At 39.3% G+C, this 18,063-nt stretch overlaps 1 protein-coding gene across 2 annotated transcripts in view; it reads left to right on the top strand.

Annotated features, from left to right (window-relative positions):
• Positions 1-376: 376 nt before the first annotated feature.
• Positions 377-18,063, top strand: part of wdr27 (WD repeat domain 27) — a 284,536-nt gene continuing 266,849 nt past the window's right edge. For both annotated transcript variants that reach the window (XM_051919351.1, XM_051919350.1), the window contains exons 1-5: positions 377-657; positions 6,263-6,483; positions 6,565-6,706; positions 15,034-15,158; positions 16,597-16,710. In XM_051919351.1, coding sequence (XP_051775311.1) covers positions 6,295-6,483; positions 6,565-6,706; positions 15,034-15,158; positions 16,597-16,710 — 570 coding nt within the window. In that variant the 5' untranslated portion in view covers positions 377-657; positions 6,263-6,294. The remainder of the gene's footprint in view (positions 658-6,262; positions 6,484-6,564; positions 6,707-15,033; positions 15,159-16,596; positions 16,711-18,063) is intronic.

Here is an 18,063-nt window from a genome sequence, read left to right as displayed (position 1 = left end):
GCGATTCTAAATTGGCCCTAGTGTGTGCTTGGTGTGTGGGTGTGTTTGTGTGTGTCCTGCGGTGGGTTGGCACCCTGCCCAGGATTGGTTCCCTGCCTTGTGCCCTGTGTTGGCTGGGATTGGCTCCAGCAGACCCCCGTGACCCTGTGTTCGGATTCAGCGGGTTGGAAAATGGATGGATGGATTTCTCAAGGCAGCCGTGGAAATCAAATGACTGAGTTTGCACTTGTTTCTTTAAACTACACTTCCCAAAAGTCTTTGCGTACATACCCATAACACGTAGCTGTTGCTTCAACCAATTAGTGCGCTCATTTTGCACTTTAAAAAAATTTCCCGTGAAGAGAGGAGGCGTGGACAAGTAAGTGTTTTGCGTGTCGGTAACCATGGTGAAAACATCCAGTGTAATATTACATTGCCTGTTTAAAACACTATAAGAATATTATTAAGCATGCCATTTAAAAGTGTGGAAACGTGGTTCTGTCCGTGACATTCAAATGTGTTTCCTGTATGAGACACCTAATGCTCAAAGCGATCGTATGTCCCCTATCTGTTTTAAAACGAACGAGTAATTCTCCTCTGTGCCAGCGTTAGTTACGTACAAGTGGCATAATCGTCGCAACTGTAATTCTGACATCGCTTACAACTTTTTCCAGTTCAGTAAGTATATAACTTTTAATGTAATGATAAACCCATTGACTAAATGATTATTTTAGAATCTAATTTGAACAGGTGACATATCACCTGCATGGAACATGGGCATATGCACCGTGGCAAGTTTGTGTCACGATGTACATTTCAGTTACTTTCTGTCGTCAGGGGGGTTTCCACTAAAGCGAACAGCGGCTTATTTGCACGTATCCCTCAGTCTGAATAGCGCATGGGATTAAGTTCGTGAGCTTTTCAGTGCAGAAGTGCAACGTAGGACTTGTTTGAATGTGTGCTAAGGCACGGCGTGCAGTGTGTCGTGTGATGACATCCGGGGCAGGTGCATGACGTGCCAGCAGAAATATTACGGGTTCCTCACGCTGGGCAAATGTGCCCACAAATTGCTTTATTACTTTGTTAGGAAGTCTTATTACTTTCTTGTACATTATGTCCGACGTTTTAACTTATTATTTAGTCACAGAACAACCATCCATTTATCCAACCAGCTATATCCTAACTACAGGGTCACGGGGAGGCACAGAACAATATCAGTCAAATAATGCTGTAAATATTTTCATAGAAGAGAAAACAAAAAAAAAAAAATTAAGATCGAGATCTTTTTGACAAAGAAATAATATAATAACAGGTGCCATTTTATGCATGTTTCTAACATATACGCCAGCAGAGGCTAACTTTAACCAAAAAGTCTTAATAGAATGAGAAATCAGAAATTTTAACCAGCAGTTTTTAGATATTTTTCAGAGCCATCCACCTTCAGCAAACCAGTCTTTGGTATAAATATAACACACTGATGGGTTGGAAAATGGATGGATGGATGGGCTTTGGCACCCCAAACCCCGTAATGGACAAATCAAGTTGAGAAAATGTGCTGTTCTGCTATTCTGTGACAGATTTTAGCTTTACCTGTTGTCCTAATCGTTAAGAAAATGAATGAATCATCCAACCAAGGAACAGATGGATAAGACAGACAGACAGACAGACAGACAGACAGACAGACAGACAGATAGATAGATAGATAGATAGATAGATAGATAGATAGATAGATACTTTATTAATTCCAAGGGGAAATTCACATACTCCAGCAGCAGCATACTGACAAAGAAAATATTAAATTAAAGAGTGATAACAATGCAGGTATACAGACAGACAATAACTTTGAATAATGTTAATGTTTACCCCCCCGGGTGCAATTGAAGAGTCGCATAGTGTGGGGGAGGAACGATCTCCTCAGTCTGTCAGTGGAGCAGGACAGTGACAGCAGTCTGTCGCTGAAGCTGCTTCTCTGTCTGGAGATGATCCTGTTCAGTGGATGCAGTGGATTCTCCATAATTGATAGGAGCCTGCTCAGCGCCTGTCGCTCTGCCACAGATGTCAAACTGTCCAGCTCCATGCCTACAATAGAGCCTGCCTTCCTCACCAGTTTGTCCAGGCGTGAGGCGTCCCTCTTCTTTATGCTGCCTCCCCAGCACACCACCGCGTAGAAGAGGGCGCTCGCCACAGCCGTCTGATAGAACATCTGCAGCATCTTATTGCAGATGTTGAAGGATGCCAGCCTTCTAAGGAAGTATAGTCGGCTCTGTCCTTTCTTACACAGAGCATCAGTATTGGCAGTCCAGTCCAATTTATCATCCAGCTGCACTCCCAGGTATTTATAGGTCTGCACTATCTGCACACAGTCACCTCTGATAATCACGGGGTCCATGAGGGGTCTGGGCCTCCTAAAATCCACCACCAGCTCCTTGATTTTGCTGGTGTTCAGGTGTAGGTGGTTTGAGTCACACCATTTAACAAAGTCCTTGATTAGGTTCCTATACTCCTCCTCCTGCCCACTCCTGATGCAGCCCACGATCGCAGTGTCGTCAGCGAACTTTTGCATGTGGCAGGACTCCGAGTTGTATTGAAAGTCCAATGTATATAGGCTGAACAGGACCGGAGAAAGTACAGTCCCCTGCGGTGCTCCTGTGCTGCTGACCACAATGTGAGACCTGCAGTTCCCGAGACGCACATACTGAGGTCTGTTTGTAAGATAGTCCACGATCCATGCCACCAGGTATGAATCTACTCCCATCTCTGTTATCTTGACCCTAAGGAGCAGAGGTTGGATGGTGTTGAAGGCGCTGGAGAAGTCCAGAAACATAATTCTTACAGCACCACTGCCTCTGTCCAAGTGGGAGAGGGATCGGTGTAGCATGTAGATGATGGCATCTTCCACGGATAAATGTAAATTACTGCAATATAACTTCGAGCTTTTGGGTTTTCAGGTGCTCATACAGAGATAATAACAGAACATAAATTTCAAAGCTCAAATTTTGTTTTCAAATTTGAAAATTAGTTTTTTTTCAAAACCGAATTTGATATTTGCTGTTGATTTTGAATGTCTTTGTACTTGTTTGTTTTAGATGGTTATGAAATGATTGCCATATAGGAAGCAAATCACTGAATTTAATTGATGTTTGCAAACAACTGTATATGCCTGTATATAATTTATTTTTAAATTTAAGCAAATTAAATGTAGTTAAGTGTTAAAATCATCCATCCATCCATCCATTATCCAACCCGCTAAATCCGAATACAGGGCCACGGGGGTCTGCTGGAGCCAATCCCAGCCAACACAGGGCACAAGGCAGGGAACCAATCCTGGGCAGGGTGCCAACCCACCGCAGGACACACACAAACACACCCACACACCAAGCACACACTAGGGCCAATTTAGAATCGCCAATCCACCTAATCTGCATGTCTTTGGACTGTGGGAGGAAACCGGAGCGCCCGGAGGAAACCCACGCAGACACGGGGAGAACATGCAAACTCCACGCAGGGAGGACCCGGGAAGCGAACCCAGGTCCCCAGATCTCCCAACTGCGAGGCAGCAGCGCTACCCACTGCGCCACCGTGCCGCCCGTGTTAAAATCATTTAATCTAAAATTGATCCAAATGTTTGTTTGAAAAATGAAATTTACTACAACTTTAAATTATGTGACTCCTTTTAGTAAATGTAGTTAAGTCTTAACATCATTTACTCTAAAATTGATCCAACTTTTTGTTTGAAAAATTAAATTTACTACAACTTTAAATTATGTGACTCCTTTTAGTTTGATTTTATCATGTTAGTGGAAACCTAGGGTTTGTTGAACAAGGGGCTAAAGAAGAAGACTTTAAACTAAACCATCAAGTCAAGGCCAGATTAAGACCTGGGTTTCAAAACTTAGAAGCCCCCCTCAGGTCATTACCCCTACTGAAGACTCTGCCACTAGGCACACACATATACTGACTCACAATAATAAATCTGGTAAAACAAATTAAGTAGGAGAAAATCCAAAACTTTAAATTGGGCCAACTTCACCTTCCTTTATTGTTTGTTTGTGTATTGCATTGAATGTAACAAATGAATCGATGAATTGCAACATCTGTTCTGTGGGAAGTCATCTTTCTTTTGATAGTGTGGTTAATGAACACTAATTAAGCATTTTTAAAAGGCTTGTGCCACTTTGTGGCAAAAGTAACTGAGCATTATGTTGCATATTTACACTAAATAAAATAAAAGAACTGAGAGAAGATCCTTTCTCGGTATGTCTTACCTCCTGTTGTGGCATCTTTGTCTGCCACATTGCAGTTCACATCTATGCCGGTGTTATGGGAGACTCCATAGAACTGAACTGCAAATTGCTACTAAAGATGCTAGAAGTGGTGATATTAGCCTTTCTGTTGGTGACTATCTGTAAGGTCACTCTAATTAGTCTCAACTGCAGTATTTACCTCTTTTTCAAAGTTTTTCTTGAAATTATACATTTTTTATGTCAGGAATAGTTTTTTTTTTTTTAAATTCTCATTTCACTGTACCACTATGCTGTCATTTTAAATGAATATACACATGGACTTTTTCTGTCATGTGCCGTGGTCACATATCAAATGTATGGCCTCGTAAAAGTGACCTGCTCTGGCCATGCTCCATCCATATCATCTAACCGGGACTCATAATTTAAAAAAAAAAAACTTTTTATTTTGGTGTGATGAGTTTATAATCATGAGGATTGAAGTGGTGTACAGGTGTGTACTGGATGAGAGTTTGTAATGTAGGTAAAAACTTTGACTTTTCCTGGTATTAGTAATTTTTTTTCCCCTCTCAAATGTGCTAAGGCCCCTTTGTAAATAGAGAGAGCCAGGCTGAGCTTCCAAGTCACCCTGAACAGTAGATGAAGCTGTGCATCAGTTCAGTTCCCACCTCTGACTCGTTCTGTGACCCTGAGCAAATTATTTAACATGTAATAACAATGAGGAACGATTTACAGACATTTATGTTAGGTAGAATGTCCAGTGGGGGTTGAGTAGTGTTTTGGCCTTGGAACCCCTGCAGATTTTTTTTATTCTCCAGCTTAACTAGATTTTTTTTCTGTCATCTGCCACCTGAGTTTATTGCTGGACTCATCTTTAGAGACTTTCATTATGATATTGTATATAAGGACACTGCACTTCTACTAATTACATGTTTTTTAGGATTGTATGGATGTTTTTTGTTTCTTACTTATTCATTAATATTCATACCTACTGTAATTTGTTTTTTCTTTTCTTTTAACTTTCTCTTTGACAACTTTTAAATCACTTTGAGCTAAATTCTTGGTGTGAAAATGTGTAATTCACGTAAAAAATGAATGTTAGTAAACTACTGCAGGACAGCACTATAAAAAGGCAATGTACAGTATTAAGTAAAGGTTTTTAGTTTATACTAATGCATAAAATACATAAGGTATCTGCATAAAACTTTTAAGATGATGATTTTTTAAAGTTTTTTGAGGTATACATGTTGTCATGTGTGGAAAATGCAGAATAATCAGTAGAGTATGCTGGTGTTTTACATAGAGTGAGGTGAAAACTGTGGGTAATATTTGATTTTGCAACCAGTTTTGCTCTGGGTATATACAGTATTTTGTGAAGATGCTGAACGTAGCCCCAAGGGGATGTGGTCGCTCCTCCAAAACCCCCTCTTAAACAGTGATTCAATGGAAAATAAATACAGTTCTCTTAACCAAGAGTGCTAAGAGATTTAACCATGCCCAGGGCCGAAAATAAAAGACAAAGAGTAGGACAGCTGCTTTACAGGCTTTTAAACGTTCAAAGTGCTGCGTGAGATACAGATCAAGCCAGCAGCTGATCGAGCAAAGAGGAGGTGAAAGAAAAACTGTATTTGTTTCCCATTGTATCACCGTTTAAGAGGGGGAGCGACTGCATCTCCTTGGGGTGCGTTCAGCCCCCCTCTTCACAATGCGAGTGGCAGACTGGCCACAACTGGCGGTTGGGCGCCAAAGGTGCCGGGGGGGCTTTCCCAACTAGTATATATATATATAAAAGCAGTTTTTAGACTGTACTGTAGGATAGGCTTCATTTCTTTTCAACTCTGAAATGAGAGGTTTAGAAGAAGGCTAAATGGATAATCCAAGCCTGGTCTGAACCATGGATATTTTGATGAAGGTTTACTGACGAAAACAAGGTTATAGTTTTAAAAAGAAGCACAAAGCATTCCTTGTAAATGCTTAAAGGCCTATTGTGGGTTAGTACTTGAACTACTTGCAAATTCTTGATTTTATTTTATTTGTTTCAGGTACTGTCATTGTCAATCTGGGTAGCAGTTAAATGGAAGGAATACCTAATTCTCAGTTGAATGATGATGGCTTTAATCACAGCATCTTCAAAGAAAAATATTGTGTATCATCTTCAGTTTCCACATCACATATTCAAGTTGCTTGCAGCTCTTGTTATTGTGCATTTCCCCTACATGGAAATCTTCTTTGTATCTTGAAGGCTATAGATCTCTCTCCACAGGTATGGTTACTCTTTGTAAATTTTCACTATTTTTTCAAGGTCAATTTTCCTTTCAATTAATTCATTTTACTATTTGTTTAGCCCCTATTGCTAAAAGGCCACCATCAGCATATTACAGCTATTGCTTTTGGAAACCTACAAACTCCAATGACAGTCTGCTCAGCGTCAGAAGACTATGTTATAATCTGGGACATAGAAAGATGTCATATGCAGGCATTGAATGGTAAGTAATCTGTATTATATATTTCAGCTAAGAAAGTTAAATAACTAGATAAAACATGAATGGATTATAATGATGATCTGTGGAGACCATGAAAGCCCACTTTTCCATATTGAATCTTGCTTGCTGTGGGATACAGGTCCTTTAGTGAATACAATTAAATATGGCCTCACACAGATGCCTTAAAAACATGTTTTCATTCCATAGCAAGACTGTGTACCAAAAGCTGTATTTAATAATCTCAGTTTCCCATATTTGAGCACTATGTTCTTTAATCAAATGACAATCATTTTCAGTCCCACTTAATCAAGTTCAGGGTTACAGGGCCCATGCATATTTAAACAGTATCAGATACAAGGCCAGAACCAACAATTGCAGAATACACATGCACTATTTACATATATATACAGTAAATATACATTGTCACAATAAGAGATAGGAAACATCAAAGGTTTGGGGCAGCCACCCATATAATATCCCTGGCTGTAAAATGGGTATTTTTTTTGTGAGTTGTGAATGGTACAACGTCCAAAACAGAACTGACTTTAGTTTGGAAAAATGGCGGCTTTAACATTAGAATTACCAATGCCTACAAAAAAACTCGTAAATCCGACCCACCTTAAAGCCCTTTGCACCTCTCCATCAGTGTCTTTTGTCTTGTAAATGTGCCAATCAAGACAAGCAGCAAGCAGCCTATTATTCCATCCCCCCACTGCTGCAGAATGTGCACAAAGTTCTCCGGGCTCATGCCTTGATTATCTGGGAGAAAACTGCTGAAGTTTTGGTGTGTAAATAATAGATCATTATTTGGAATACATGCATTTCTACAATTAACTGTGTAAACACATCCTTAAATCAGAAACATTTTTCATATTTTAGTAATAAATGACAAAATGTAGGCATAAACTATATAATGTGTGAAGCCCGAAGTTTAAAGATCAAATAAACACTTTCACAAAAGGTTCAAGGATGATATAACAGTTTCCGTGGCACAGCAGTAAGAATTGCTGACTTGCAATCAAGAGTCCCCTGGTTCGATCCTCACTGCCTCCTATAGTTACCATTTTGAGTAGTGAGCTGCTCTTATTATTAATATTATACAATAAACACATACATTTGGTTTGTGTCTGTAATAGCTGGTGTACATTTATTGTACTTGTAAAAGTTAGTGTTTTTTTTTCACTTTTATTTTCTTAGTCACGATCACGATACATACTACCGCCCCCCCCCAGGGATCTGACGCTGTTAGTTTTTATTTGAAACTGGGAATAACTGTAGATGTGAGTGGTGTTTTGAGACAATGGAACTGGAAATTCTCTGATCTGGATGGATAAAAGCTGACACACAAACACTGGTGAATCTGCCTTATTCGTATCTCACTGTCACTTGATTTTTTTTTTATTCAGTTTTATTGAGTGTTCCTGCTCACGCTGAATTAGTATGCACCTTATGATCCATGATGTCAAAGCCACACTGACAAAAAAAAAAAAACAAAGACATATGTATATATGATATTTGGAATTATTCATTTTATGACCTGTATAGTACATTTCAGAAAACATTGTGGCACGGATGCAACATTATTCATATTATTCATATTCATTTGCATAACATCTTGCGGTTGTAATCAGTGACCGCATGTTTTTTTTTTCTTTCCTTGATCTTGCCAGTCTCCACATGTTGCTGTATGGTGCTGTTTCTTTTGTATTCCAGGACATGCAGAGGAAAGAATAGTACAGAGAGGTCAGTTCAGCACTATATGCAATCATTACATTCAAATGTTAACAGTTCACATACACGCAAGGACCGTCATGTGTTCCAAATAACGATCTATTATTTTCACAATAAAACTCCTGCACTTCACTCCCAGATAATCAAGGCATGAGCCTGGAGAACTTTGTGCACGTTCTGCGGCGGTGGTGGGATGGAATAGTAGGCTGCTTGCTGCTTGTTTATATGTGTAAGAATGAGTCCAGACACTGAGACACACAAGTTTTTCTGGCACACAGTACACAAATCACCACAAATAGCTCAATCCCTTCTTTTCTTTTCTTTTCTTTTCTTTTCTCTCACTTTCTCTACTGATGCCTTCACTCCTCTCCCGCAAGCTCTGTCCTCCACCTTGTGACTCCGGCTCCATGAACGGAGTAAAGCCACCTTGTTTCATATTGCACTCGGATGTGCTCCAGGTGCTCCCTGCCGGTGGTACCCAGCTGGGACGCCCAAGAGGACTGGAGGAGGGCTTATGCCTCCTCCAGACTACGAGGGGGCGACCACCCTGGTGGCTTTGGGGACCACGGGTAGAGAGCTTTGAAGCTCATCCCTGTAGGAGCCTGTGGTCTCCGCCAGGGGGCGCCCCAATGCCTATGGAGCCCTTGACCTCAGCACTTCCGGAAGCATGCAGGAGTACTTCGGGGTATGCAGCCGGCACTTCTGCCACACTGGGGAGTGCCGGCGGAAGATTGTTGGGAGGCACCTGGAGCACATCCGGGTGGTTATAAAAGGGGCCGCCTCCCTCCATTCGGGGGCTGGAGTCAGGAGGTCGAGAGATGAGGTCTTGGAGGAGGCAAGGAGGCGGCCTGAAGAGAAAGAGGCATAGTGTGGTGTTGGCCTGGACTTTGGGGGAGTTTAAGGGGTTTGTGTGCACTTATTACTGTAAATATTAAGACTGTAAATAAACGTGTGGTGGTGACTTTAAACATGTCTGCCTGTCTGTGCCCAGGGCACGTTCCACAATATATATTATGCTATATATATATCTTAGTGAATAGGAGGGGCTGTTAAAATTCATGAATGAAGGGATAACAATTATAAAGCCAGAGAAAGAAGGTGGACCATCATTTTCAAATTGAATTTGGAAATAGATGGAACGTTCTAGACAGCTGATGCCTCATCATGGATTCAGCATTTGCCAAGGGTTGTGCAAAGGAGGTTTAGAAAAGTGACATGACTTGTATCAGAAGATCTCATTCTGATTTTTTTTTTTTTTGCATTTTCTTCATTTTATCATCCTATGACTTCATTTCATGACTTACAAACTTTCTCCATGTTTTTCTGAATTTGGATTAGGTGGAGGTTACATTTCTGCAAAGTCTCAAGTCTAAATTCACCTTTCAAACATCAGTGTAACAGTAACACATGCTACATTGTCTCTGCCATAGAAGTCACTAAGGCCTTGTCTTTTCCTCCTTGCCCAATTCCATTCTGCTCCTTCTCCTCCCCTGCTTTATGTTCACCTTTTTATGGTCATCCTAAACTGTGAAATCCTGGGTTGACAATCTAATGGTTATTGCTAGGTTGTACAGCATGCTACAGATATGATCTATTTACATTTAGTTTATTCATTCATCTGTCCATCTTCTACCCCAGCAATCATATGGCACATGGTAGGAACAACACCTGTACAGGGCATCAGTTCATCACAGGGCCCATTTAATTTACTTTATTGTTACTCAGAGAACAAATATAAATTAGAATTTCAATATATTGGATACATACAACAAAATTTGCTCCCTTTCCAGTTTTACAGCACTGTGGTACTGAAGGGATGGAATTTTCAGATGAGCAGATGCTCTTTCTGTACCATTTCTGGCGAAACTGTGAGCAAAACAGAAGTTCACCTGGCTTGGCATATTAGTTTCTTGGACAAGAGAGGTAGATCAGAGAAGCTGTGAGTAGGCTTTATTACATTTAAAGCATACTATTACCAGTAGCCATAATGTAAGAGCTCAGTGACAAATTGAAAGATATGTATAATAGCTACAGTGGAACCTCGGTTCACGAACGTCTCAGTACATGTATAAATCGGTTTACGACCAAAAAGTTTGCCAAACTTTTGCCTCGGTTCACGACCACACACTCGGTATACGAACAAGCCAGTTTCCCTTTTGGTTTGTACATGTTCAGTCTCTCCCTGTGCATTTCCTGCGCAGTGAGCAAGAGAGAGCGAGACAGCGCGACACACACACATACACACGCACACACACGCACACACACACACACCCAGGCAGCACGAGAGACAGAGGCACACACACAGGCAGCACGAGACAGAGAGAGCCGCACACACACACAGGAGCGCGAGAGAGACAGCGCACACACACACAGGAGCGTGCTAGAGAGACACACACACAGGCGCTACAGGCTCGCAAAAGAGAGACGCACGCACACACACAGGCACGCAAGAGAGAGCGAGCGAGCGAGAGAGGGAGGGACGCATAAGGTAGAGAAGGCTTGTTTTTGTTTTCAGTTCTGTTTACAGTGATTGGTTCGTAGCCTGCATTGTTGCAATGTTACTTTTCTTGGTGGTTTATTAAATTACGGATTTTTCAAATGTTCATTTTTTCCCCTGTGCTTAAAACTCATTAAAAAAAAGTGTTTTTAGCGATCGGTTCCTAGCACTATAGCGTGAACTATTGCAGTTGTAGTTTTCTCTGTTGTTCAAGGTTTTCTCAGTGTTATTCAATGTTTTTACATTTAGTTTACTATTATGCTGTGCATTCTATGGTATAATTAACTATATTTGTGCTTAAAAATTAAAAAATAAATATATTTACATACAGTTCGTACGGTCTGGAACGGATTAATTGTATTTACATACAATTCTATGGGGCAAATTGCTTCGGTTCACGACAAACTCGGTTTACGATCAGAATTTTGGAATGAATTATGGTCGTGACGAGGTTCCACTCTGAAATAATACTTCTTATCACCTCATAAAGGCAAAGTTCTGAAGTATACTGTGTACATGCATCATGTTGAGATTCTAGAACATTCTAATTCATCCATGAGATTGATAGGGTACATATCACGCATAAACTGCATGTTGAGTCTGTATTCTATTATACAGTTGCAGCAAACTGCTTCTAATTGCTACAAAGATGCAAATGAATGCAATCACAACAGCAGGGAATTATATGATATTATGAAACCCTTCTGTATGATTCCATTGGTACACTGAGATGCTCAACTGAAGGAGCAGAGTCACTGTGGATTGCTGTTTTGTTGATATAGTGGGGTGAAAACTGGTTATTATCTAAATAATTAAGTAATTTGTTTTCCATGGAGTTTGTTTCAGTTTTGTTCAATAGAACACATCATTTTAAGTGGAATGCATTGGCATTCAGTCCAGGGCTGGTTCTTCCTTTATAGCCAATGCTACTGTGGCCTTCCATAAACCTATCATTGGAGTAAGTCAGAATCAGAATTCACTTTCTTGGCCAGGTACACTCACATGTACAAGGAATTTGTCTTGGTAGCACTGATGCAAACATACATGGACAACACAAAATATGAAAGATAAACTAGTATAAAAGTCAGTTTGAAAATTAATGGATAGATGGAACGTGAGACCAGGGGCCTCATGTATAATGCCGTGCGTAGAACTCACACTATAACATGGCATAAGCACAAAAGCGGGAATGTGCATACGCACAGAAAAATCCAGATGCAGGAATGTGTACGTACGTAAACCTCCACATTCTTCCGCTACATTAATCCTGATCAGCGTGAAAAATAACGCATGTGCATGCACCTTCTGTCCCGCCCCAACTCCTCCCAGAATTACGCCTCGTTGAATATGCAAATCAATATAAATAGCCTTCTGTGAAAAGACAATGGGAAAAGCACGGGGGAAAATATAAGAATTTCAGCAAATACCAAGTGGAGGCAAAGGAAAAACGTACTATTTGTTGGTTTAAACAGTGGTATAATCAACAGAAGGATGTTGATCGAGAGACAGAGTGTCGGAGAAACTCGAAAGCTCAAGTTCACAAAGTCGCACAGTGCCCGAAATAAAAAAGAAGTCACATATCAAAGTCGCCGTGAAAAGGTGAGTTGTAGCCCACCGTCTGAGTGTCATATGAAAGCTTATTAGGGTACAGACAAAAAAAATAGGCACACAGTGGGAAAAAAGCACGAAATGTCAACTTTAATCTCGAAATTTCCACTTTAATCACGTAGTTTATGTTGCCTTTAAAGTAGAACATCATAAACTTCATCTTAAAATCGTTTAATTTACTAGTTTCTCAAATCCCATTGTAACTAAAGTAGCACGTTAAACGCTTTGTTCTGTATTTGATCTTATATGTGCTCTGTGTGTGAATCACTACCTGCTTCTTAAACAGGCTTTCTCTTTCTCCGACAGGACACATAATCCATTACATTCGTGATATTACAGCTCTATGAATAATTAAAATACTGAGATGTATACGTGGTATCTTTTTCATGATGATAGGAATGAAAGCATGTTATTAAACATGGGAACACGGTGGCACAGTGCTTGTTCATGTCTCACGCAAGAGGCTTGCTGCGCCATGCATGACCTTCGATGAAATAATTTATTACAGAAGTACTGTGTCTTTCAAACATACTAACCTCCAATTCCTGTCCTTACTTTTCTTTCTCCAAATACCCAATCGCCACACAATCAGCTCTGTCATAGATGTGAAGCCATTTGTAAGCTTAGAACGCTGATTCTTAAAACTTTAAAGGAACATTGAAATATCTTCGTAGTACATGTTTAATTATTCTATCCGTCTATCCTTCCAGTGTCGCGTCAGCACCAGCAAGAATACAACGCAATGTAGGAACAATCCCTGAACTAGCTAGCGCTGCGGCACCGTGTCCTTACATGTTTAATTATTAACAATACAAATTATATAAATGAAGTTAAAGTTTTATCTGTATAATATAATCAACATATTTTTCTGCATTTCATCTTAAAAATGATATTGTCATCATATGTAAATACGCGCTTTATAAAGTGGCACAGGTTGTGCAATATTGTAACTGTAGTGCAAGTTTACAGTGAGGTAATTGTACTTATAAGTACAAACAGTTCTACAAAGAGCACTTGATGGACTGATTGAGTGCGTTTATAGTTCTTGGGATGAAACTTTTTCTAAACCGCGAAGTCTGTACAGGAAAGTCTCTGAAACGTTTTGCCGTGGCTCAGGCAGCGTCTGCTTCATGCTGTATACCGATAATTCTCTTTCCAATTAGCTGCTGCTGTGATTCCCCACTCAGATACAGTGATATAAATACTCCGAGTGGTGCAGTAAGAGTAATATGGAAAAAGATGATCTGTTGTGGCAACCCTTAACGGGAGCAGCTGAAAGAAGAAGATGCAGTGAGAGTAACAACGCTAAAGCAGTTATGGTATTTGGAATACTATGGCTATTCCCTGGACCATTATATTGCTGCAGGTTAATTACAATCAGATGCATTACACTAATAAACAATATGCAGTTAGTTTCAGTGTATTTATAAAGCCGCATCAGGAATGTGGATCTAAGAAAGAAAGGGTGACCACACAGGAACAGTAGCACTGCTTTGACGCTGGGTGGCGCCAGTCTGCAAAACCGAGCGGAGAAATTGCGTACGCCAGGGTATGAGGTACCGTGGAAATGTGCGTGGCTTTACGCCAAGTTTAGGTTTTATACATCGCAATTTGAGCGTGGAAACGTTCGTACGCAACATTTCTGTGCGTATGCACCGTTTATACATGAGGCCCCAGATGTTTAGAAAAGGTCATCCATTCCACAACAAAGTCAAGCCTAAAGTTTACTAGAAGGTCAACACTATTTTGGCATAATAGTGAATCAAAACCTAAGCAGACTCATTGTATTTGCTATTCAAATAAGGTCTCCACCTGCTTCTCTGGTTATTTATAATCTAAGGCCCTCAACTCTTGCTGTAAAAATATTTATTACCCTATATTGTGTGTTATAAGTACATCAAATCAAAACAAAAATGAAAATAAAATCATCATCTGCTCTTCCGCATTATATGGATATTCTCAGATTCTTTCTGAGACTCTCTTTCTTTTGTTTTTGGTGCCTTTCTTGTATCTCTTCTATAGGGATACAGCATCCTGTACTGTAACATTAAGGTTGATGCTCTTGTCGCTGGCGATCTCTTTCCACCTAGATTTTCCATCTAGACACACCATGCAATTGCCTAATCAAATGCTTTTAAATGTGGAGGACACATGCATTGCCACTCTTGCACTTTCCAGTAGTGGATTCCTCTTCAAAATATTTTTATTTTCATTGTTTTATTCCACCTTTTTAAGTGAAAATGTGTATTTAGTTTTCCTAGTAAAATGATGAATACATGTAATTTTCTCTAAGACTCTACCCAGCCATGTTCTATATCTACATCACTTGTGCTTAAATTAGTTAGTGTATTTGAATGCATAGTCTGGACTCCATCCTAAGTTATTATTTGATCATTCATGCTCTTTTAAATAATTTACTGTGTTATCAATTGCTTTACATACATTACTTTTTGGTAAATATAGCTTTTCTAACTTTTTAAACTAATCTTTTCAGGTGTGTTACCTCGAGGAATTGTTATTGGCACCCGTCTGGGACACATACAGCACTTAAGTTTCTGCCCAGGTGATCAAGTGGTGGCAGCGTGTGCAGATTCAAAAATAATTTTGCTATCATCAGCAGTAAGTTCGTTCTTACGGTTGCAAGCCATTGGCACATGTGTGTTAAGTAAATTGATGCAACAGCTCTATCTATAGTAAGTAATGTGTAGTTTCTCATATGTGCTTTGATGTGAGTTTGAAAGAAAGGTGTGCATCAGCTAAGCAAAATATTTACTTTTAAGCAATGGGCCCACATAAAGTTTTGCAATATCATGGTAAATTAGGGTTAAGGGTAGGGTTAGGAATGACACACTGTAAGATGTTACTCCAGGTACATGGTGACCAAGTACTTAGCCACAAAATTGTGAAGTTAGGAAAGACAGTTTATTGAAGATGATGACCAAAGTAGCCATCAGGTAGCAAAGAAGAAAGATATCCAGGAAGTGCAATGAATGGCTGATGGGAAGCATTTGAAGATTGTAGATACTAACATTGCTGCACTACTCAAAGTATCAGATGTTTATTTTTTCCCTTGTAGTACATTTGTAGTTATTTTGTAGCACAATGGGATCATAAGTGTAAATACATTTAAGAAGAATAAATTGAACTGATGAATGTTCTTGGTATTGAAAATTCAATCGTTGGGGGCTGTAGGTACTGTTGTTCTGCCAAAGTATAATTTACTTTTACATCTTGTGTAATTAGAAAAGAAAAATACAGCACCTTGAAATAGTATTTACCCTCAAAACTATGTTCATGTTTTGCTGTGTCAGATTGTAAATTAACAATAAGAATTTTTTTCTACTGATTTGCAAAATGGCATGCGTCATGACAAATCAAAACGAATAATTGAAAACCTTTAAACAATTTTCTAGAAAGGAAAAGTCAGAATTCTGAGATTTAAGAGGTGTTCCAACTCTTTGTAAATATAAGGCTGATTTTCCTCTGGTGTAATTTATCACCTTACTAAGTCACCCCATTTGTTGATAATGTAGGAGATGGGAGGATCCCCACTTCCTAGGTGCTGTACAGTATTCCGATTTCTGTATCGCTGATGGATGCACAGTGCTTAGTAATTCTGCCTTTCAGCTGTTCAGCCTACTGTCTCTCTGCTTCATCCCATGCCTGTACTTGCGTTTTTTCCAATGTCACATATATCTTAGGTTGATTTGCAGCTCTTAATTGATGATACATGATTGAATGAGTAAATTTGCAATATATTGCACTTACACCATGTTCCAGCTATGCATTCAGTTCTACCAGCCTAAACAATGGCCCCCTGTAAACCTGTATCTGGATTAGGCAGTTGATGGATAGATGGAATATTATTGTCTATAATGTAATGCAATACATGTGTATAGGATGACTGATTCATATCCTCATGTATAAGAGGTCCCTAGTGATAATCTGCAGATGTGCTTTAATTATGTATTTTATACTCAAACCTGAGAATACTGTGGAAATCTGCCAATAAACCTTTCACTACACTATAATTAATTAATGTGTTTTTTTTACCCAGCAAGAGGAGATTTTATCTGTATTAGAGGGTCACACAAGTTCAGTGACAGCAGCAGAGTTCTGTTCCTGGCAGCCAGAAATACTTGTGTCAGTTTCAGAAGACAGAACGTTTAAGGTAGAGTATCATTGTTAGTGACTGCATGTCTGCCAATGACAAAATGAATTTCTGTTGGAAATTTGTTTAATGTAATGAGTAGTTGAAATCCAAGATATTACATTAATCAAGAGAAAAATTTTAAAATCAATTTAGCAAATGTTTTTTGGATTTGATTTGAACTTAATAAAATGCTTTAAGTGTAATTAACTTTTTTCTTTAAGTTCATTGCCTTAGCTGCATACAGTGCACTCTGGCTACTTACTATATCTGTAAAGCACAGTGAGCTAGATCAGATTGCAGTTCTTTGGTGCCGCTTGTCATGCTGAATTTACTGTTAAACTGTATGACATCATATTTTCTGCTGATTAAACATCCACATCCAAGAGTAAAAATGTCTGAGGCCAAACAAAGAGAGGCACCCCTGCAGAGGAAACTGTGATAAAAAAAGTAGCATTCATTTTAATCAGGATTAAAATTGGCGTTTGACTCCACTGATTTGTGTTTCACAACAGAGTTTATAAAATAAAATGGTAATGTTCAAAGGGGTCTCTTTCTCATGTCTTCCAGTTTCTACCTTTCTGTCGTGTCAGTGTCTGTACCCATAAAGTTTATATTCTTAGTTAAAATGAAAAGGTTTAGTTTTCTTGGTAATTGGCATTCTGGACTCTTTGCTCTCTAATTCCTGATAGTAAGTAGCTCCTGTATCAAAATAAAAAAAAAAAAATGGATGGTTGTATATATTGCCTGAAAGGAACTAGGAAAACAGAAATTCAACAAGATACAGTGTACTGTATCGTGGGAATAAAGCTGTGGGCCTGTCTTGAAGTGAAAACACTATCTGATTTTCTCAATGATCAATATGTGCTGAAGGATCCTTGATTGTGAAAGGAGTATGTTTGCATTTGTCTTGTGCAGGTAGAATTCAGAGGTGTTAATGCTTAGAAGGTAACTTAACTCTAGTTTGTTTCCCATACTGAACATAGAAGGGACACTGTGGTGTTAAGTAAATAATAAGGCAGGTGTATTTATGGATTTGGTTTTGCCATGGTTGGATCTACCATTAAGACAACTTGGATGCACACCTTGGAGCTCTGCTTGCAAAAGGGCCTTAAAGTATGCATGAAGAAATGTACGCTCATTCACTTGTAGATAATCTTTTGTTTTCCTTGCTTGCATTTTATACCTTTATGGTTAGCAAGATCATTTAACTTACATATTAAGAATTAAATCATCGACTTCTTACTCGTGCATGGTGTATGGCGTCTGTTGGTTTTTCATTAAATCTTATTGGGGATCTGTTTGCAGTAGTAGTGACTACTGGAGGTGAAAAAGAGGGAAATATACAAGTTGGTGTAACTGCTATCAAGGTAA

This window comes from Erpetoichthys calabaricus, chromosome 15, assembly GCF_900747795.2.
Source record: "Erpetoichthys calabaricus chromosome 15, fErpCal1.3, whole genome shotgun sequence".
NCBI lineage: Eukaryota > Metazoa > Chordata > Cladistia > Polypteriformes > Polypteridae > Erpetoichthys > Erpetoichthys calabaricus.
This window is presented reverse-complemented; position numbering and strand designations above follow the sequence as displayed.